The sequence below is a fragment of the Pelobates fuscus genome, chromosome 6, assembly GCF_036172605.1.
Source record: "Pelobates fuscus isolate aPelFus1 chromosome 6, aPelFus1.pri, whole genome shotgun sequence".
NCBI lineage: Eukaryota > Metazoa > Chordata > Amphibia > Anura > Pelobatidae > Pelobates > Pelobates fuscus.
The window spans coordinates 281,903,681-281,927,007 of NC_086322.1; the positions used below are offsets into that span (position 1 = coordinate 281,903,681).

Below are 23,327 nucleotides of genomic sequence, written 5' to 3' on the forward strand. Positions count from 1 at the left end.
CGCAGACACATTATATTATGTTAAATCCTGGTCGCTATGGAATGTAAAAAAAACAAACTAGCGTTTGTTTCATTTTTAACATACTACCTGTATATGGCATTTTAAGCATTGTGTTAACTTATGAGATATTCTAGTCAAGCACAAAAAGGACAGCGCTTAGAATAATGATTGACAGGGAGTTAAGATGGAGGCACCCAGTTGCAGGATAGAGAGGTGAGGATTTCTACATTTAATTTTATTCCTGGCGCATACATCACAAGTATTGATTTGCTACCTTTAGGGAGAAGTAAATATATTAAAAGTGCTGGGAAATGACAATTCCCTTAAAGCTATGGTTACAAGTGTATGTGAGATACTAAAGTCATGTTGTGATGTATAGGTTTAACTTTACCAAAACCATAATTAGAACATTGAAACTCATCTCGAGTAATATCTACATGTCTGTGTGCCCTGCTTGATAGGATTAGACACCTAAAGCTGTAAGAATACTGCTAACCAAGAACAGGATTGATATAATCCTACAGCAGGTAGAAGTAACTTGGGAGCTCTACATGTAACTCCCATGATCCTACAGTACTTGGGCTATAATTGCTTGGGTACAAGCTGGCCAATGCCTAGTTTAGAGGATGTGTGGCTCTCATCCCAAAGTCATTATGAATGTAACCTGGATTTTGCACTGTAGGACTCTGATGCTAAAGGTCATGCTCTGGTGGAGACTAGAGATGGTGGTCTTTGTGTAGGGCTAGCACACAAGTGACTCTAGATGTCCTTAAAAAAAAAAAAAAAAAAAAAAGCATGGTTTCACACATGGTAAAGAAGCAATAAAAACTTGTTATGGATTATGAACCTACAGCATGTTTTAGAACAACCGAGCGTTAAAGAAAGCGTCCAATCAGAACGGATTGTGCATTTAGTCTAAAGTTTAACAGGTCGTTTGATGTGGTTATAAAGATGGGAACATATTCAGACTACTGAGAAAGCTTGAATGTGTCAATATGTTGCCCATGTTTTGTTTTTTATTATAATTTATTTAAAATCAGTGTTGAGGAATCCCATGACATTTCAGTCTGGTCCACAAGTGCTATTGCAGTTTTGTTCTTTACAAACACAACCCTTTAAAATTAACCTGCAGACAATTTTTACTTTGTTTTCTGTTTTTATTTTTTTTATTTTTTTTTTCTGTTTTCCTTCTTCATTATACTTTTGAAAGGCAATTTTTATAACTCTTTTACAGTCAGAGGGGGACAAGCCACGTTTCACCTGGGCCCTCTGGCAGAGAAAGAGTTGAGATTTCCACCAGCAACGGAGGAGAGGAGAAAACATAACTTTTACACAAAAGAGATAAAAAATAAACACAAGAAAAAAAAAAAAAAAAAAAAAGTAGGAAAGGGAGGGAAGAGAGAAAAAAAACAAACAAAACAAAAAACATCCGATGTGGAAGAAATGCAATGCCGAAGGGTAATTCCGAATTCAAGCCGGACCGGCTAAAAAGAAACTGGAGCCCTTTGAGTCTTCTATAGCTCAGTATGCCCCTGAACCCCTTCCCTATGAAAGCCATATTAAGAATAATGGCCATTCAAGGAAAGGGTTGAGAGGAACTAGTCCGGAAATAAAAGCTACCCTTTCCCACCCCACTTCTTGTTCACCACACCCCTGTGTGTCATCCACCCCTTCTGGCTCTCGTCAGGGCTCCCACCCTGGTGGTGAGAAGAGCAGGTAGCTCAGGAGAAGGTGAATCCAACGTAGGTGGAGGGCTCAGGAGGACGTACTGGTCTCTTTCTGTGCAGGCTGGATAGGGTTTCTTTGCACCCCCTTCTGACTTTCAACATCTCTAAAATGTTTCTCAACCTGTTTTTAAGACACAGATTAAAGAAAGAATTAGATTACCATTTTAGAGAATCCTTTAAAAAATAAAATAAAGTATTCTGTCCATGGCTCTGTGTAGCTATACAAATAGTTACAATTTTACACATCTATACAATGGAATAAAATGCCACATGAGCTCTTCCAGTTTATGATCTACTACATGTATAAAGGTCCTGAAATGGTAATACACCACAAAGGGACTGGACAAGTGTTTTTACTTAAATAGATAATATACAGCACATATTCATGTAGACTTGGCATGACATTTTAAGTGATAATAGCAGGCATTAATATCCGATATGCATGATCATCAGAAAGAAACAGTAACGTGGTCTGTTTCAGACTGCACCAACACCAGACGGGTTATGGCTGCCTAGCACACGATTTTCAATATTCTGCCAGTGTTTAGAGGTTGGGAAATCATATGCACTAGCATTCGCTAGTGGAGTGCTCAATAAAAAAAAAAAGAGACTGCTCTCCTCGCTACACATCAGGGTCTGTGCTGCAGACGTCCCAAGTTACTCTGTCCTTAAAACAAACGAACACACAGGTGAGCAGGAGGTAAAAGAATAATTACATCACATGAGTGATTATATGTGGGGTGGACAATTACAGGAGGTTTAGCTCAAGCTACACATTTGACTAAGATTCTAGAGTAGATTGCCAGATCGCATTATGAAATTTAAGAAGGCATGTCTAATCTAGACACATGGATAAGAAAGACCATCAGTGCACGGACTACAAGACAGCTGCAAATCTGTAGAAAATATCCAGAGCCCTCAATACTTACTACTTTGCGGACATGTCCGAGAGCGCTACCCTCTTTTCCTTTGCAGTTCTCCACTTGGTAAGGAGGAGATATAATTACCTCCTCCATGACTACTATATTTTTTTCCTGCCATTTACAGTCCTTTATCCTGGAAAGAAGAGAGGGAAAACCAAGGAATTAGTCATGTTAAAACCCAGTTGTTTGCACGTACGATCAGCACTACACTTCACGGAACTAGGCTTAAAACCACACAGACAAGCAGAGAACGTATATTACACGGGATTCATACAAAGATGAATTTCTAAAACACACACCTGGGCAAATAACGTAAGGTTTTAGGTCTCAGTGTATGGAGGAGAGATATGTTAAAAAGACCATAACTAAAAAAAAAAAAAAATAGTTTTTAAATTAACGTAGGGGTTAAGATGCAAGGAGATTTGGTATTCGGCAACACCCACAAATTAAAACATGCTGTCAAAGTTGAGAATCCAAAAGTAGTGGTTTTACTTCCCCGTCTTACTCAGCTAAAGAAGTGGAGAGATTCAGGGCTTGTTGTAGTGATTACATGACTTCCTATTGAGTGCAATATTGAATGAAAAGAGCAGTGCCTACAGTTTACAGACATTAAAATATACACACTATTGGGTACTATTCCCATTGAAGTATTTTCAGAATCAAAATTGATTTTGAATATGAAGACGTCTCAAAAGAAGGCTGCAAGACTAGGCTTTCAGAGGCAGGAGTGGTTATTTCCTTTACAGAGTAAGAAATAGTCCGGATGACTACAATGAAATAAGACTTCCCACTCAATCTTCAGCTGTAGATACATTTTAAACCTAGAACGTGGGGTTAGACCGTGTGTCAGCATCTCATTTTTGCATTTCCCCTTAAACACGATTCACTGTACTCATGAATCAAATGACACACTGCCAGAAGACGTTCTTACAAGCAATCCGTAAAGAGTCACGATCATCCTACTCTTAGGAAGATTGTAAAAAAAAGTTTATTTTGGGGTTTCTTTTGAGAAAAAAAAAAAGTTCATATTGCTGCCAAGGTAGTTGTTAAATGTTTTTTTATGGAAACGGATGAGATCAGTGTGGGCATCCCCTATGAGTGACCAGTGTGTCAAAAATCAGCTTCCCAACCTAAGATAATGCTCACAGACCAGAGTTTTATTCTGTTTCATAAAGCTCTCATTACACACTCGAAAATGCTGTTTAATAAAAAAACAAGCTATTCCCACAAACACGGGCATTTTCTGTAGCATACCCATACTCCCTCACAGTTTTTCCCTGAATATTACTCGGCCAATGAGAGGTCAGCCTCCTTTTCTGATCACAGCTTTGTAGTACTAGTCAAATAAAAGCACGGGGATTGGTTGTTTGACAAGAAACAGGTCAGCATCTCAGACTCTTATTGGCTGAGCTACACTACATACTTTCAAGTCAGGAAGTTTTGTAAAATTGAGAAAGCATGGCTAGGGGGAACGCTTCTGCTGTAGGAACCGTTTTTTCAAAACTAAAAACATTTTATATTGGGAGAAGAAAATAAATGTAGCATGAATATGAAGTCACAACTTATCACTTAAGTTGTATTGGTGTCCATAGTGTTCCATGAAAAACTACTATGATTTAAGCATTTCTAAAATCTTAACATCAAGAGCCATAGCATGATGACAGATTAACAATTGTGAGCTGCAGGTTACATACAGAAATGGAGCACTTCTAATAGTGAAGGACTACTGGAATAAGAACAATTATAGAACAGTTATTAAAACATGGTAAAGGGCATCTAGTGAGCTAGAAACAGGGCTACATATGATTTACACAGGATCCCCAAGATACGACTGCAAGACCCATTTATAGGACCCATCACTTGAACAACCACGAACATTAGGTTTATTCACTAATGATCAAATTGCAAGCTTTAAAAGGAATACTCAAATTGAAAACAATAAATAAAAATAAAGTCACAGAGCATAACCCCACTGAACATGAATACCTTCAAACGATATGAATGAGGAAAAGGCCCAAATGGCTTTCTGGTTGATAAATGCATTGTGGAAAACAAACAGTGAAATTTCTAAGAAACATTTTGACAGTTTTCAGATAATAAAAGCAGCATATATGCACCAAAAACCACTACATTAAGATTGGTGGTTTAGGTGTTAAGAGTGAACCTTTAGACAAAATGAACCAAGCGGAAACAATAGTAGCTTTGGAGAATCACTGCAGATTTAGTTATTTTTGTCTAAATGTTGCAATTCAGCCCCACTATGTTAAAGGGAAACTCCAGTGCCAGAAAAACGATCCGTTTTTCTGGCACTGGAGGGTCCCTCTCCCTCCCACCCACCAATCCGCGCTTACTGAAGGGGTGAAAACCCCTTCAGTCACTTACCTGGGACAGCAGCGATGTCCCTCGCCGCTGTCTCCGCCTCCGCGACGCTCCTCCTAGTGATTACGTCAGACTAATCTCGCTCACCGGCCGAGGAGACCTAATGGGCATGCGCGGAAATGCCGCGCATGCGCATTACGTCTCCCCATAGGAAAGCATTGAAAAATAATTTCAATGCTTTCCAATGGGGTTTTGAGCGACGCTGGAGGTCCTCACACAGCGTGAGGACGTCCAGCGACGCTCTAGCACAGGAAACCACTCCACAGGAAACCTGTGCTAGAACCCAGGAAGTGCCCTCTAGTGGCTGTCTAATAGACAGCAACTAGAGGTGGAGTTAACCCTGCAATGTAAATATTGCAGTTTATGAAAAACTGCAATATTTACAGTTGCAGGGTTAAGGGTAGTGGGAGTTGGCACCCAGACCACTCCAATGAGCAGAAGTGGTCTGGGTGCCTGGAGTGTCCCTTTAACCTCTGCCACAGGTTACTTTAACCAGACTTACGTCTTGTGTATAGTCTGGAATAGTTGCTGTCCATCCACGGACACTCCAGCACTGATGGCGTACGCCTGGCTCATCTTCTCCTCCTTCTCCTGTCGAGCTCTGCTTGCAAGCTAAAAAAAAAAAAAAAAAAAAAAAAAAGAGCGAGAGGGTGAGAAGAAGACCACAGTAGATTACTGGCAGACATTGCAGTGTTTGTCCACAATAAAAAGGTCTGTGGTGCTCAAGTTAAAAGAATACAGTTTGGTAATAAATGTTACATTTACACATACAAATGCTCAATATCAGTAACAGCGTTTAGCTGTGATTGCTTGTATTAGGAGCCATATGAGATGGTATAACTCATTGTATGGAAGGATTGTAGAATACAATTTGGCACCTCACAACCACCACTTCAACATTAAATTTACCAGAGAGATGAACAGGTCTTCATAAATGGCATAATAAAAGGTAGAGTGTAATACAAAGTCTCCTTACTGAACCCCACACAGATACCCACAAATGTCCTTAAAAAGGAACACATACCAGGGATCTGCTGGCCACCAACTCTCTTGCTTGGGAGCTTCCAAAAGCTGGCTCATGGCAATGCACCAACAAGCTGAGCTGAGAGAGATCGTCCGGCCAGATAGGAGGCATCGGGCACTGCCCAACCGACTCCATGTAAAAAGTCAAACCATTCTAAGAGCAGTTTAACTACTTCCATGGAATTGGGGACACCAAGGAACTTCTGGCACCATAACCAACACAGAGCACTGTAGTGGTTACGGTGCGGAATGATCCTTTAAAGCATAACTGTTACACAGCCAGAGAATTTAGATGTGGGATGTTCTTTTCGAAAAGACACTTTTAAATGCTGGAATTTGTATAGCGTACCAACTTCCCGGTGGTGTTTAACAAAAAACACATTACTTCCACCATTAACGAACAGAAAACTGCAAGGTACCTAAAAGATCACTGGATCTTTGCATGCTTTTAGAATTACAAAGCATCACGGAAGCTGTAGCTTAACATATTTGGGGGGGGGGGGGGGGGGGAGGGGTGGATTTACAAGCATTTTGTTTTTCCCCGCAAGAAAACTTTGAATTCAAAGTAATAGAAGTCTTGTTTCCTTAAAGGGTTCTACCAACACTTTTTCATGAGTATTCAAATAATACCCTGTTTGCATTCTATACGATACCCACTGCCCAAAAGCAAGCTTAAAGGACCACTCTAGGCACCCAGACCACTTCAGCTTAATGAAGTAGTCTGGGTGCCAGGTCCAGCTAGCTTTTACCCTTTTTTTTATAAACATAGCAGTTTCAGAGAAACTGCTATGTTTATACTGAGGGTTAAGCCAGCCTCCAGAGCCTGTCTCATTGACAGCCGCTAGAGGCGCTTGCGTGCTTCTCACTGTGAAAATCACAGTGAGAGCACGCAAGCGTCCATAGGAAAGCATTATGAATGCTTTCCTATGCGACCGGCTGAATGCGAGCGCGGCTCCTGCCGCGCATGCGCATTCAGCCGATGACGTCGCGAGGAAGAAGAGGAGGAGGAAAGCTCCCCGCCCGGTGCTGGAGAAAGAGGTAAGTTTAACCCCTTCCTCCCCCCAGAGCCCGGCAGGAGTGGGTCCCTGAGGGTGGGGGCATCCTCAGGGCACTCTAGTGCCAGGAAAACGAGTATGTTTTCCTGGCACTAGAGTGGTCCTTTAAGAAACGCTATAGTCACCAGAACAACTACAGTTTAATATAGTTCTTCTGTTGAGTATAGTATGTCCCTGCAGGCATTTTCACGTAAACTCTGCAGTTACCAGTCAGTGTTACATTACAGCCTAGTGACACCTCCAGCGGCATTCACTCAGACAGCCACTAGAGGTGCTTCCAGGGTCAGTACTGCACAATGTGTAGCTCTGACGTTAAGGGGCTCCACGCTCTGCATTGTGCCTCTGAACGCTCGCCATAGAGATGCATAGATTCAACAGCCTACCATAGGAAACCATTGGATTGGAACCATTGGAAACTCATCGGCCGAGACCAATTCTGTTGGCAGTATGCACTGATACCAGATGTAAAGTCTGCACTGAATGGACATTAGTCATCCCGAAACAGAGCTCTTGGCTTCAACTCGCCTGCAGCACACAATTAAAAATATCCCTGGATGTGTAGTGTTTCAAGCAGTTTCAATGCACATCCTGACCTTTTACCATGACCCCTTCAAAGATTCAGAAGTGGTCCTGGTGGTTAAAGTAAAAAAATGTACACCGAATTTACAGCAATTTGCTGTATGTTAAAAAGTCAGCCAATAATTGATGGGAATCCTATTCAAGATATAGGATTTGCAGGTCTGTGCAGTGATTATGGTACAAAGTGTGCCCTAGCATCTTCGCAGAGTAATCGGTCAAACTGTTCTAAAATGGTTTGACAATTTACCTAGGTCCCCTGATATAGGACTGTGCTCAGCCAAGTGGAGCAGAACAGATTTTCCTTGCAAAATAAAGATAAATAAATGCATATTGGAACCTAGACATCCCCTTTAATCTTCACGTCGCCATTTGTACTGCACTCAAGTTGGCTAAAAAAAAAAAAAAAGTTTGTAAGTGAACTAGCATTATTTTGGGTTACCTATAGCTTCCACTGATTAAACTCAGAACCCAATTTTAGTAATCTGTACCATTCTTTACTAAATAACCCAACACATTGTAAGTGTTTGAGATGGCAGCACGCACAAGTCAATAGAATTTTGTGTTCAATTCACTGGATTTTGTTTTTTTTTTTATCTCTAGCCATGTACCTCCTCTGGGTCATTACTAAGTGCCCCTGGGCGTCTACTTTTCCTTTCTTAACTTTTCCCAGAATGTGTTCCCATGAATGAAATGTTTAAGAGCTACTCCAAGCACCATTACCACTTCATTGATTTGAAATGCTTGTTGCACCAGGAGTCTGCAGTTGCAGAAATTGACATTTTGGCTGCTGGAGGTGTAACCACTCACCTAGCACTGTCATTAGCCAGCCTGGAATAAATAAAATTAAATTTTAATTCTAGGCTGGATAATGTCAATTCTGTGCAAAACTTAATTCTGACGCCAACACGGAAAGCATACTGGCGTCATGCAGTCAGTGGCAGCACACCCCTGTCCTTCCCTGCAATGAGTGATGTCAGCCGAGAAGGATGCGGTTAAGAAGAGGACTAGGCCAGGGCACTAAAACAGAGTTAAGGAAAAAGCGACTTTAAATAAAACATTTTTATTAAATAAATAAAACCAAACATTTTTTGGGTTGGAGTAACCCTTTGTAGTGTTATCAGAACTTAATGCTAAAATCGCAAAGCAAGGCAGCTACCAATCTTTTTACTCCAGACAGTCAGCAATGACTACTGTAGCTTACAACTGCATATATAATGGCCACCTTGGATCCACAATCTTCAGAGGCAGTGAAGGGCAATTCTACATTAGTCTGAGATAAATTGGAACTTGCCGAAAATGTTGAGCATGTGCTTATCCATAAAATCATAATTTTAGGGAAGAAAATAAAAAATACATTAAACTAAAAAAAAAAAAAATTGAATGAGTCATTCAAATACACGATCTATAAAAGAATATTAAATAAAAACTCAGAGTTGAAACATTTACTAAACTACAGCCTACTCTTAGTGCGCGAAGGAAATTAAACCAGATTGTTTCCTTTCTTTAAAAATACAGGAAGTGAAGTTAAGATGTTCATTGTGCTTGATGGCAAAAAAAAAACTAATTCCATGAGTTTCTCTTTCACTCTCCAGGAGGGCATTTGAGTTTTTTTTGTCAATGGGTGTTGCCCCAACATTTCCAGGAAGACATAGAATATAAGCCGTCTCAACATGCTAGTGCACAATACAATTAACACTACTACTTTTCCCACAGAAAAAAGGGCTTTATTTCCTCCTCCTGTCAAGATTTGATTGCCACTAATTACCATAACTACGGCTCATTGCAGTGGTTATGGTGCAGTCACATCTTTTCTCAAAATTGATTAGAGTCCTTTGACAAAAGCTGGGGATCTGTCGCGCACCCTAAGTATGACCCATTAATAATTTGCAAGATTCATTTCAGCATTATCAATCCAAACGGTCCACCCTATAATAGCATTAATAAGCCGCAGGTACTGTACAATTTATGGTACGTAGCGCACCCTTTAAGGGAACACTCCTAGCACAATAACCACTACAGCAAATATCAGTAGTTATGGTGCAAGTAAGGCTTTGACACCCCCACCCACCCCCTGACATTGTAAGTAGCCAAACCATTTTAAGATTGTTTTTGATGCCTTAACCGAGGTCTGGCATGACGCCACTCACCATGTACACTAGAGCCGCCAGAGAGCCAGTAGATTTCTGAGCTAAGACCAGCAGTGCAGGGCTTAGCGAATTGGCTGAGAGAGATCAGCTGCACTGCATGGCTTAGCCCAGGAAAGACAACTCAAGCTTAGGAGCTTCCAGCTCTCTGACCGACGTACTGGAGATTGACAGCAGCGCCCAGCTCACCCCCAAGTAACAAATAATACAGTTTTAAAGCGTTACGCTGTAGTGGTTATGATGCCAGGAACGTTCAATGTTTATTTTGTTTAACTTCCTGTACATGTGGATGTGGAAAGCGATATTAACCAGTAACAAATGCAAGAATCTCAAACTTTACCAATTATTTCAGATGTCACAGATTAATCTAGAAATCTACATATACATACGTATAAACAAATACCCGATTTCCTTACCTTATTTATGTTTAGGCTGGCTAATGGAGGAGGAGTCTGTGTGCGGTCATTCAGTACCTCTACATCAGACACATACTGCAAGTTGAGCAGTAAAATGTCAGCGTGATTAGGTTTCCCGCTAGTGGAGGGGCATTCTGTAGAAGAAAGGTTAAGGAAAAAAACAGACGCAGTTTCCTCCAGGGGGAAGATACAGCTAGGGTGGGCAAGCCATAGATCGGAAGAAACCATGCAATATATCTAACTAGGACACAAAGTATACATTAACAGCAAAGTATTCCAATAATTTTACATCGCCAAGAGAAAGCATGTAGAACGGTTATGGCTTAAGTTTAACATCTCTGCTATGCACAGATGTGAAAAATGACAGAACAGATACTGGATATAGCCTCAAAACGCTTGGCGCACAAGTTCATCCTGCGCCTCTGTCCAAGATGCACGGACTAGCCATTGCCATAATTAGGGCAGATGAGGCAGTTTGATACAAGTAAAATATTAAGGGGCCAGTAAAGAATGACAAGTGTATGCAAGACTCCCAATATGATACTGTATTAAGACACCGTCACTCCCCCTCCCCCCCATGAACACATACACTCTTGTAATAACAGTGAGTGACAAGTGGCCTCACCAATGTAAACTCAACAAAATAAATGTTGCCACTATAGGCAGCAATAAAGAAAGCCATGGGCTAGTGCGTAGTTTTGATACGGAGGCAACTGGCTTCTCTACTAAGGTCGAGGAAACAGCTTTTCTGATGCATATGCAAGCCTCTCAAACGACACTAGATTTCCCAACAGCCAACGATTATGTATGTGTGTACACAGCATTAAATAGAATAGGGTTTTAATAATAAAAAAAAAAAAAAAAAATGCATTTAAAGAAAACCAATTCCTTTATCAACAGATTTCGGGTCTTGAAACTTCTAAGTTAACAAGCCGTTGTGCAGAAATGGCTGAGGTCTCCCAGCCAATCTTGCTGTTCACACAGCATTATGGAACACGCTAATGTAATGCCCTGTAATTAACCCCTTAAGGACCAAACTTCTGGAATAAAAGGGAATCATGACATGTCAAACATGTCATGTGTCCTTAAGGGGTTAATTCTAAAGCCTAATTTACAGCTAAAAATAAAATAAAAAAAACCTATTAATATAATCAGCACCAAGATGCTTGAAGGACTGGAGGTGAGGTTTGGAGACTAATATTAACTCCAAGAGATGCATTAGACATGCTCAGGAAATATTTACTACAAGATATTATGAGTAAGTTACTCTATTCAAGGTTTCTTACTTTAACATTTAGATCAGGGAAGTGGAGTTAGGTGGAAAGGACATTCATCCACAAATAGCTATCTATGCACTGTAACACAGTGAAGCTTTCATATGCGTAAATGCTGTCCAGGTGTCTGAAAAGTCCATTCAGTGCCCCAGGAAGCCTGTTTAGCATTAAGATTGTAAGGAGTTTTCCCAAAATCCATTCTGGGAAGCTAGCTCTATACAAGTTAGAGGACTAAACGAAAGGACTTTGCAAGGTAATCTCAGCCATAAAGAAACCTGCAAAGCAAGGTTTGGGAACAGGAGTGGCAGATAGCCAACATTAACCTCTGCTTGCTTTCAAGTTTAAAGGAAAAATTACGAACTAAGCAATTATTTAAAGCTACACTGAACTGCTATACACACACACAAAAGTAAATAAACACAAATGTGAACGTAAACACCAATGCATCAAAAACATCAGATCACCAATTTTAAACAATTAGACAATCATTAAGAGAATAATAGTCAATTAAACCCCATCTAACTATGCTCCATTCAACTCTGCCCATCAATAACTTTGGAACAAAACGGAATACAGTGAGCGCTTAAGGGGAGTTATTACTGGTATTTATAAAGCACCAACATACTGAAGCGTTGTACATTCGAGGAAAATTGACAGTACAGCATAGAGATACCAATAGAAAAAGGAATAGAAGAGATGTAATAAAAATTACGAAGATAGATGGCTCAAGAGCTTACAGTCTCAAGTACTCAATCCTCGACTTTAACCATTCATAACTATTTGGAGTAGTGTCATCATGTACAATAAATAGTGTTAAGCTCAGAAATGCTGTTTAGAACAATGAGAACGCATGTATGTTAGAGTTTTGTTGGTTTTTCTATTCTTGATAGAAAGAAAATACACAACTCATTTGCAACAATCTATATGTCCCATCAACTGGCTTGATAATACAATCTTCAATGCCTAGCCCTAATCAGCATACACATTCCTCTATTCAGACAAAGCTGAAAGTGTAAACAAGCCTTTTAGAATATGGAAATTGTACATTTACATTATCAAACTACTACACAGAAACCTTGTTTAATTGTAATTAGTTTCCTAACTGGACAATCAAAATCAGTGGCCTACTGCTAGACTATTAGAAAGAATCCAAATCTGAAAGTAAACAAGCTCCACAACAGGACTCCTGAATTTTAAATGGGATATACACCCAAGACGACAAAAAAAAAAAAAAAAAAGTGTAGTTTCACGGAGCAACAATGCAAATAATTTCACAATACTGTACCCATGAAGCACATGGGACACTGTGCTACACTAACCTACTAAAAAAAAAATAAAAAAATTTGGTAAAATACAAAAACACATACAAGTTCTTAAACGCTTACCTAACACAATAAATATACTCCACTGGAGGAAAAAAAAAAAACCATAAAAACTCCTGCTGAATACTGTAACCAGCAACTCTGCACCAAATTTCAAGTTCTGTTTTATTCTAAGGTGAACTGTGAATTCTGTTTTTTTTTTTTTTTTTTTAACCAATCCTAGCTTCCCTTCCCCCAGGTCACCCACACCAATCCCTCCCTATAAACAAAAATAAATAAATATTTTTTTTTATTAAACACATAACAGCAATTTATAGGTATATAATGGCACACCAGATTCTGGCTGGCTGAACATTGTGACCAGTGGAGATCTAAATGTTAGACATCAATGAACTAGTACAGCCCAGCATATAGAGCAGGCTTCCCCAAACTCTGGTCCACAAGATGTTGCTGAACTGTAACTCCTATGATTCTCAGCCCATCTATTTCATTCATAGAATCAAGGGAGTTGTAGTTCTGCAACATCTGAAGGGCCAGAATTTGGGGAAGCCTGATATAGAGTGTGAGCTCCTATGGCTAGAGACTGGCCATTACACCTGCACTCCCCTCTTTGTCAGGATACACAGACCCCCCCCCCCCACCCCCAGCAATCACTAGTTCTATAAGGGCACATCTATGTGAGCCCAGATATTGTCTGGCTGAGCATAGTGAGCGTGGGGTTCACAGTGGGGAGCTAAAAGGTTAGACATCAATGAGCCAAGACTGCCCTCCCCATAGAGTGTCAGCTCCTGTGTCTAGAGAGTGGAGAGCTGAGTGTGGCCTTGCCCCACGCTGTCAGAATCCCTAGACCCAGCACCTTGCCCCCTCCCCCCACAAAGTGTCAGCTCCTGTGTCTAGAGAGTGTGGGGTTGAGTGTGGCTCTGCTAATCTGGGCCTGGCTCACACCTGCACTCCCCACGCTGTCAGAATCCCCAGACCCAGCACCTTGCCCCCTCCCCCCACCCCAGGCAGCCCTCCTCCACCCCCCACACCGCCCCACGTAGGTCACCCTCCGGTGAAGGATACTGAGCGCCAGCATTTTGCTCTGATGGTCGAAGGCCACCACCTCCCCCTGCAGCCGTGTCTCTTGGCAGGTCCGGCATGAGACCTGGGAGCCGACGCTGAAGTATTCCCCCGGAGCCGCCATCTTCCTGCCGGGCTGCGTGACGTGCTTTAGCAGCAGCGACCTCAGCACGCAGCTTTAAACAGCCAGCGTTGGAACCGGGGCATTGTGGGGGAATCACCTAGGCGACGGGGGCGTAGCCACGCCCCTCTGGCAGACACGTTCCGGCGGCCATATTGGATGGGGCAAGGTTTTTTTATGTTCCCCTAGAGCCAGGGGCCGCCATCTTGATTTTTGGTCAGCCACATTGAGGAGGACATTGGCTGAATCGGCCATATTGAAACAGGGACACACTTTCAATCAAATAAACTTTATTTATATATTTATGTCATGGGGCAGTACATGTCCTTCTTAGCACAGACCTGAGTATCATGTATATATATATAGAGAGAGTCATGTTTATTTCTATATGTTATCATTGACAGTCCTGCCAAGGGTTATTCACTAAAATGGGAATTGCTGGGAATTCTTAGTGGCTTCTAAGAAAAAAAATAAAAATTTGGGGCAAAACACAAAATGGGAAAAGTCAGCTGTGTCTCCAGTTTGGCTGTCTGAGAATCGTTACGAATTATTATTATTATTATGATATTTATATAGCGCCATCAGACTCCGTAGCGCTGTACAATGGGTGTACTAACAGACATGTAATTGTAACCAGACAACTGGACGTACAAGAAGAGAAAGGTGGAGGGCCCTGCTCAATGAGCTTTGAATTTTAGTTTATTGAAAAACAGCGTTCGTTTCCGGTTGCCGCTGTCCTGTTGCGCTATGCCGGTGATGGCGAGCCTATGGCGCACGGTCCACAATAGTTGCGCAGAGCCCTCTTTCCTGGCATGCCAGCCAAAGGTTTCCCACGGCACGGGTACTCGGCAATGCCACTCTAAGGCAGTACAGGAGCCCATCTTAGGGCACATTTGCAGGGGGGGGGGGGGATGTCTGAGGATACTGCCACCACACATTAATACAGCAATTTATATTTAATATATTGCAAAACCCGCGATAGATTAAATACAAAATATATTTATATAGTCCCAGGTGGTGGAGTGCCTGGTCTGCGTCTGTTAATCGCTCTCTTGTGGTTCAGGCACTCAGTGAGGGAATCAGATTGCAGCCATTAGGGATTGCTTTAGGCCAGGAGAGCTAACGGAAGTTCCTACATAGGGTGGAAAAACACTCTTTAGGACGCAGGGGGGCACAGTACCAGGCAGCAGTCACTTGCAGTAGATATATCTGCCAAATAACTTTTATAAAAAAAAAAAAAAATTTTCAAAAAAGTAGAGGTGGGGAGTGGCACCTGGAAAACCCCAGGTAAAAAGTAAAACTGTTCAAAAATGGTTTCATTCCTTACAATGGGTTGCTCCAGCGCACTCCTTGCTACATTGAGCTGTAGTGGTTATAGTGCATGGAGTGTTCCTTTATCATGGTATTTCTGTTCCACTAAACTTTAGGCACCTATGTTTTCTACTGTATGGTAATTGCTTCAAGATATCCACACAGGAGTCCTTGTATATTTGCATATGGAAATTATAGCCACACAATGGGGTCTATCCCAAATTTGATTTAATCCAATTTACTAAACTCATCACAGTAATAATTTAGTTGTGCAAATTGATCTCCACAGTTCAAGCATGTTCCTTTGTAATGCGTAAATGGTTTAATCAAAGAAACATTTAAAGGGACACTGTAGTCACCAAAACGTCTACAGCTTAATGTAGTGGTTTTAGTGTCCATAGCCTGTCCCTGTAGGCCTTTTAAGTTAAACACTGCCTTTTCAGAGAAGGAGGCAGAGCATGGGCGGTGCCAGCCGCAACGAGACATGGCACAGCATGGGGAAAAGGTGTTTAAAATACCCTTTTTTATGAAGGGGTGCAATGGGGCTGGCCACCTAAATGGTGTTTTCACACCTATAGTGTCAGGAATATAAATTTTTGTATTCCTGACATTATAGTGTTCCTTTAAGGAAACTACTAAATAAATAAAGTATAAAGTACTGCATAGTTTCATTGAGCAAATGTACAACTAAAAACAGAAAAAATAGTCAGTGTTTAGGTGATGAACCCCACCACATTAAGCACTAACGTGAGAGTATAGTGCTAAAAATATACTATAATAACTTACCCCTTAGTGCAAATTGTGGCAGTCAGTACATATGCAATGAGAAAGAACACAATAGTGCAATATAGTCTAAATACAATATAGTGGGGGGGGGGGGAGTGGGTATAGATGCGCTCACATTAAAAATAGCCTTTTATACGGTTTGGCTCTGAATGTATAAGTCTCTGTGCCTTTTTGGCGGCAGCAATACCTCTTTGGGGACAAACCAGTTATCCTCCGATAATTTATATATAAGATGGGAGAGAAATGGAGGACAATATGGTGCAGTATCTCAAATTTTTAACATTGTGTTAATATGCTCACCTTTCCCTGGAGCCCATAAAAGACTGGCTCCAAGTTTGTAGATTTTTTGCCAAATATAGAGTGGCAAAACCCTCTTTAAGACCCTGGATGCAGAGTAGCAGGCAGTAGTCACTTGTAGTATATATATATATATATATATATATATATATATATATATATATATATATATATATATATATATATCAAATAACTTTTATTTAAAGAATATTTAAAAAGCAAAATAGAATAAAAGAAATCAGAATATAAATAAGACTAAAGTGCAGTCCTGTCTTCGAAATGCATTTTGCCCTTTTCCGGGCTTTTTGAATTGAGCTCCTAATGTTTTTGTTTGTTTTTTTTGCACTCTAATCCTTGTGTTATATCATGATATAATCTCAATTATTGTTGTTTTTGTATAGGGTTTAACAATCTTCGAATGGTTAAACGATGATTCAAATCACCATAACCTCGACAGCAAGTTTTATAGCCAATAGACTTCTTATCTGGTGTCTGCTCCCTGCTACTCCCTCCTACGTCTCAGGCACAAATAGAGTAGAGGTGGAAGCTCATGCTTGAAGCAGACATAGCTTATTGGGTATTACTGCCAGCGCTGTAGTGGTTATGGTGCTTGGATTTTAACTTTAACTCCAAAGTCCTCTTAACAAAGCCCATCCTCTCAGTCCCATGGCCTCCAAACCTGGCCTCAGCACCAAAGTAGAGGCCTTTCCCTTGGATGCCAGTGAGAGGCAGAGATCCTCCGTTATCACTAGCCTGGCCATTATGAAAAATGCTTTAGAAAAGAAAGAATGTATTGGTAAAAATGTACGTAAGCAGCTTAGCTTGGGGAAAGTTTAAAATCCAATAGTACGTTGTGTAAGTACAATTATTATAAATAGTGGTTTCCTCCCTCTATGTATGTCCTAACACTCTCAAAACGAGTCTAAATTTCTCAAGAACACATAGAACCACATAATCAGGGTCTTCATAGGACTAAATTCACATTTAAGTGCTTAGACAGATATAAAACCAAAATAAGAAAATGTATCACAAAAATAAAAATAACAAATCGAATGAGTTTGGCGTGGAGCACCATACTTCTTGCAGGTGTACATACTGTATGTTGTTAACTACCTGGGTTACCTGCAGATACTACATTTCCATAAAGGTGCTATACAGACCGAAATCGATAGGGGGCTTTAAAGGGTAAGCTTATTTGAACAGAGCCTTCAATGCCTTTTGTTGATGTATGACCAACTTGTCTACTTACAAATAGGGGCTTGTCTGTTCACCTGTTGCACAGAGCTGTGCAATATATTGGCACTTTAAATAACAAGGGGGCTCTCTTCCTTCAAAACAACTTCATCTCAATAAGGGGGCTTTGAGGTCTGGGCAGTGGAGTAACCAGAGGAACTGTTGCCCGGGGCAGAACAAAACCCTGTCCCTCTGGTTGTAAGGCTAATTTAACACATGTAAAGATTATAGTATTTGTTGATAAAGCGCATTACAATTTTCTATAAATAAACAGTTATTGATGCAATAGAAAAAAAATAACTGGTGATGAATTTAAAGGGACACTATAGTCACCCAAACAACTTTAGTTTAACGAAGCAGCGAAGCAGATACACACTGACACACACAGATACATACTAACTCGTACACACATAGATACATACTGACAGACATTCACTCACTGACAGACACACTCTCAAAGATAGACAGACACTCTCACTGATTTGAAACACACTGACTGACAGACAGCAGCGAACATACCACGGTCGCAGGGGTCGATCTGCGACCGGGCCTGGCACTCCAGGGGGCCTGGCCGCCCTGCGGACCCCCGCAACCGGGTACCAGCTGCCACGTTTTGCGGCCCCGGCCCGCGCGGCAAACCGCCAAGGCTACATATGGAGGGGTCCATTGGGTGGCCCATGCTGTCAGGGCCACCAGATGGATATGGATTATCAGGGGGCCCGGTCAGCGCTGGGCGGATTACATCACAAGCTAGAAGGATGTGATTCCCCGGTCACTCCTCCCAGCTATCAGGACCCACGCGGGAGGAGGGAGTCAGAGTGGGAACTCTGACTCCCATCAGGCTGAGCCCCCAGGGAAAGTCACAAGGTAGGAAACATTTTGTATATGTATGTCTCTGTATGTGTCTGTGTCTCTGTATGTGTGTGTGTCTCTGTCTGTGTCTCTCTGTATGTGTGTGTCTGTGTCTCTGTATGTGTGTGTGTCTGTGTCTCTGTATGTATGTGTGTGTGTCTGTGTCTCTGTATGTGTGTGTCTGTGTCTCTGTATGTATGTGTGTGTTTCTGTGTCTCTGTATGTGTCTGTGTCTCTCTGTATGTGTGTGTCTGTGTCTCTGTATGTATGTGTGTGTGTGTGTCTCTGTATGTATGTGTGTGTCTCTGTGTGTGTGTCTCTCTGTATGTGTGTGTCTCTATGTATGTGTGTGTCTGTGTCTCTGTATGTGTGTCTCTGTATGTGTGTCTCTGTGTGTGTCTGTGTCTCTGTATGTGTGTGTATGTGTGTTTGTCTGTGTCTCTGTATGTGTGTGTATGTATGTGTCTGTGTGTGTCTGTCTGTGTATATATGTGTGTGTCTGTATGTGTCTGTTGGGGGGTATGTGTGTGTGTCTGTCTGTGTGTATGTTTGTGTGTGTGTCTGTATGTATGTGTCGGAGGGTATGGGTGGGGGGGCACGGATCGGGGGAGAGAGGGGAGGTGGGGGGGCCCACGGATCAGTTTCGCACCGAGGCTCCATGGATTGTGTGTACGCCACTGCTGACAGACACACACATATGCTGACACACACATACACTGACAGACACACTCACTAACAGACACACTCACTGACTGACTGACACACACGTACACACTAACAAACACATTCACTGACAGACACACTGACACACACTCTCAATGACAGACACACAGTCTCACTGATTTGAAACACACTCACAGACAGGCAGACTGACACACACTCTCATGGATTTGAAACACACTCAGTGACAGAAACACACACACATACACTGATAGACAATGATAGCCACACAAACACAGACAGACACTGACGCACACACTGACAGACATTCTGTCAGGGTTCCCCCATATCACACTCTGCAGTACTTCCTGGTTCGCCGATGAGGCTCCACCTAAGCTTGTGGTGTCATTCATTCCTGTGTTAAAAGAAAGCTGCACCTGATCTCAGGTGCTCAATCAATTTGCCACTTTGATACTGTCAGGGTACCTGTGGTCTCTACCTCCGAAAGAGGTAGAGACTTAGCTGTTCCTCCATCCAGACGGTCTGATGGCTCCCTTCCCTGCGGTCTATCCGGTCATGCTAGGCCGGCCGCGAGGGAGTGACTGCCTTTTACAGCATCTAGGCAGGAAGTAGTCATCAGGACACTCCCCCGGAACGACCTGTCAGTCAATTGCTGCAGGACCAATCAGGACGCCTCGGAGGCGTGGTTACTGCTCTGAACAGGGTATTTAACAGAGCTTCTTTCATTAGCTCATTGCCCTGTCGTGGTTCTAGCTTGTTCTAGTCACTCAGTGCTTGTGTATTCTATTATCCCTTTTGGTTTTGACCCGGCTTGTTTACCTTACTCTGCTTATCTCTGTTACCCTTGATTCGGCTTGTCTCTCGCTTACCTGTCTTCTGTTACCCTCGACCTCGGCTTGTCTTTGACCATTCTATACTGTACTACTTACGTTAGTCCGGCCATTCTAAGGTCCGGTATACGTATCTGGCTACTGTTTGTACTCTGCGTGTTGGATCCCTGTCCCGATCCTGACATTACGACAGGGCCAATGGATCCTGCAAGTACAAACAGTAAGCTGGCTGCTCCTGATCCTAGGTTTGAAGCCATGGATCACAGAATGGATCAGATGGCGCTTGCGCTACAGGCTCTATTAGCTTGTGCCAATAACCCACCAGAGGAGATACGTAATATCCCTGTTTCTCCTGTCGGTTCAGGTCTAGAGGTAGCCACAGTGGGTGCTTCTTCTCACATTACCCCCCCGGTACGCTATGGTGGGGCTCCTGAGAAGTGTCGTGGTTTTTTAAACCAAATTAGTATCCACTTTGAATTGCAACCTCGCTCTTATCCTACAGATAGGGCAAAAGTAGGATTTATTATCACCCTACTCATTGAGAAAGCTCTGAGAAGGGCCAACCCACTATGGGAGAACGATAACCCATTAGTTTATAACTATAACGCATTTGTAGCTGCTTTTAGAAGAACATTTGACCCTCCAGGTAGAAAGGTTAATGCAGCCAGATTACTGTTGCGCCTGAGACAGGAGAACCGAACACTGGTGGATTATGCACTAGAGTTCAGGTCTCTGGCGGCAGAAATCAAGTGGAATGAGCAGGCGTATATGGATGTATTTTTGAATGGCCTATCTGATGTAATCCTTGATGAGGTTGCTACCAGAGAACTCCCTGAGAATTTAGAGGATTTAATTTCGTTTATCTCTCGTATAGATGAACGTCTAAGAGAGAGACAGAACACTCGAGAGAGGAACCAGAGACCTTCTTTTAGGTTAGCTCCCGCTTTTCCAAGTCCTGACTCCACGATATCTTTGCTTACTGAACCTATGCAGATAGGGTATACCCGCCTCTCTGAGGAGGAAAGACAGCACAGGAGAAGAGAGGGTTTGTGTATGTATTGTGGAGCCAAGGGTCATTTACTCTCGAACTGTTCTAACCGCCCGGGAAACGCTCGCACCTAAGTCTCTCTAGAGGACAGGCCTTGGGTGTTTCTATTTTGTCCTCTACTCCTAATTATAAAGATCACAGGCTTCTGCTTCCAGTTTCCTTAACTTGGGGGAAGGAAGTAGTAAGGGCTATGGCATTGATAGATTCCGGTGCTGCTGAGAATTTTATCGACCAAGCCTTTGCTAGTAAGAACAATTTCCCATCCCAGCTAACGGAGACACCTTTGGCCGTTGAGGCCATAGATGGTAGACCACTACTAGACCCTGTTATCTTTCGTGAGACCATACCCATTGATTTAAATGTTGGTATCCTACACGTGGAGAAATTATCTCTTATGCTCATTTCGTCTCCTTCCGTTCCCATAGTTCTGGGGTACCCATGGTTGAAAAAACATAACCCTATTATCGATTGGGAGTTAGGAGAGATACTCTCGTGGGGCCAGGGCTGCCAGGATCGGTGTTTGTGCAAGGTTTCTCCATTAGCTAATATTAACATACCGGAGAATCCTACTCAGTCCACAGAAAGACAAATACCAGACCTTTACCTAGACTTAAGGGCAGTGTTTGACAAGAAGAATGCCGATTCTTTGCCTCCACACAGGTCATTTGACTGTAAGATTAAGCTTCTACCCGGCACTATGCCTCCGAGGGGCCATGTATATCCTTTGTCTGTTCAGGAAAACTCGGTTCTAGAGGAGTATATTCGGGAGAATTTAGAAAAGGGATTCATCAGGAGGTCTTCTTCTCCGGCCGGGGCTGGGTTCTTTTTCATTAAGAAAAAGGATGGCACGCTGAGACCTTGTATCGATTACCGAGGCTTGAATAAAATAACTGTCAGAAATGCCTATCCTATCCCACTAATTACCGAGTTATTTGATCGTCTTAAGGGCTCCAAAATCTTCACCAAGTTAGATCTCAGAGGGGCTTACAATTTGGTGAGAATCCAGCAAGGTCACGAGTGGATGACGGCATTCAATACCCGGTATGGCCATTACGAATACACTGTTATGCCATTTGGACTATGCAATGCTCCTGCAGTATTTCAAGATTTGATTAATGAGGTACTTAGGGAGTTTCAGCATGATTGTGTTATTGTTTACCTGGACGACATACTAATACACTCTAAGGAGATTGAGACTCACCATAGACAGGTCAGAAAGGTATTACACAAGCTGCTGCAACATGGTCTATATTGCAAATTGGAGAAGTGCAGTTTTGATCAGTCTCAGGTAGACTTTCTTGGATACGTGATTTCTGGGGAAGGTTTTAAAATGGATCCTGTAAAACTCCAATCTATTTTAGACTGGCCCTTGCCCAAAGGACTCAAGGCTATCCAAAGGTTTATTGGTTTTTCCAACTACTATAGGCGCTTCATTAAAGGATACTCCTCTATCATTGCGCCTATTACCAATATGACCAAACAAGGGGCTGATACTAAGTTATGGTCTAAGGAAGCTCTTGGTGCTTTCAAGACTCTCAAGGAACTTTTTGCCTCGGCTCCCATTCTAGTCCATCCTGATACGACCCTGCCTTTCTTGCTTGAGGTCGATGCCTCTGAGACAGCAGTTGGGGCTGTTCTGTCTCAAAGGTTAGGGGTGGATAAACCGTTACACCCTTGTGGTTTCTTCTCTAAGAAATTTTCTGGGCCTGAGAGCAGATATGACATCAGGGAAAGGGAACTGTTAGCAGTCATTAAAGCCTTAAAGGAGTGGAGACATTTGTTGGAGGGGACCCTACACCCTATTACGATTTTGACGGACCACAAAAACTTGTCCTATATTGGGGAGGCTAAGCGCTTATCCTCTAGACAAGCTCATTGGTCCTTATTCCTGACTCACTTCAATTATGTACTGACGTACAGACCTGGTTCTAAAAACTCTAAAGCCGATGCATTATCTCGCCAATATGAACCTTCTACTGTACCTGAACCAGTTCTTTCTTCTATAGTTCCGAAATGCAATATCATTGCTAATACGAATCTCAGGATTCATTCTCCATTACTGGCCGAGATCATTAAGTTGCAACATCTAGCACCTAAACAGACTCCTGCGGGCCGTCATTTCGTTCCTCCTGCTCTTCAACTGGAACTTTTACAGTGTTTACATAATAGCAAGATGGCGGGACATCCTGGTATTCGCAAAACTTACGCGTTGATCTCTAAGGACTTCTGGTGGCCTGCTTTACGGAGGGATATTGAGGAGTTCA

General features: G+C 42.1%; 1 protein-coding gene across 1 annotated transcript; it reads right to left on the reverse strand.

Annotated features, from left to right (window-relative positions):
• Nucleotides 1-1,398: 1,398 nt before the first annotated feature.
• Nucleotides 1,399-14,110, reverse strand: LSM12 (LSM12 homolog). Its single transcript, XM_063425544.1, has 5 exons — nt 13,908-14,110; nt 10,247-10,380; nt 5,532-5,641; nt 2,657-2,783; nt 1,399-1,848 (listed from the first exon to the last, which is right to left on the reverse strand). The coding sequence occupies exons 1-5, from the start codon at nt 14,026-14,028 to the stop codon at nt 1,756-1,758; spliced, it is 585 nt and encodes a 194-aa protein (XP_063281614.1). The 5' UTR covers nt 14,029-14,110; the 3' UTR covers nt 1,399-1,755.
• Nucleotides 14,111-23,327: the final 9,217 nt, after the last annotated feature.

Excerpts from the sequence above, each read along its gene's own strand:
- LSM12 (XM_063425544.1), bottom strand. The coding sequence starts at position 14,028 with ATGGCGGCTCCGGGGGAATACTTCAGCGTCGGCTCCCAGGTCTCATGC. Across the intron at positions 5,642-10,246 it reads CCAGCCTAAACATAAATAAG|CTTGCAAGCAGAGCTCGACA; the intron begins GTAAGGAAATCG and ends TTTTTTTTTTAG. Across the intron at positions 1,849-2,656 it reads TCGGACATGTCCGCAAAGTA|GTTGAGAAACATTTTAGAGA; the intron begins GTAAGTATTGAG and ends TCTTAAAAACAG.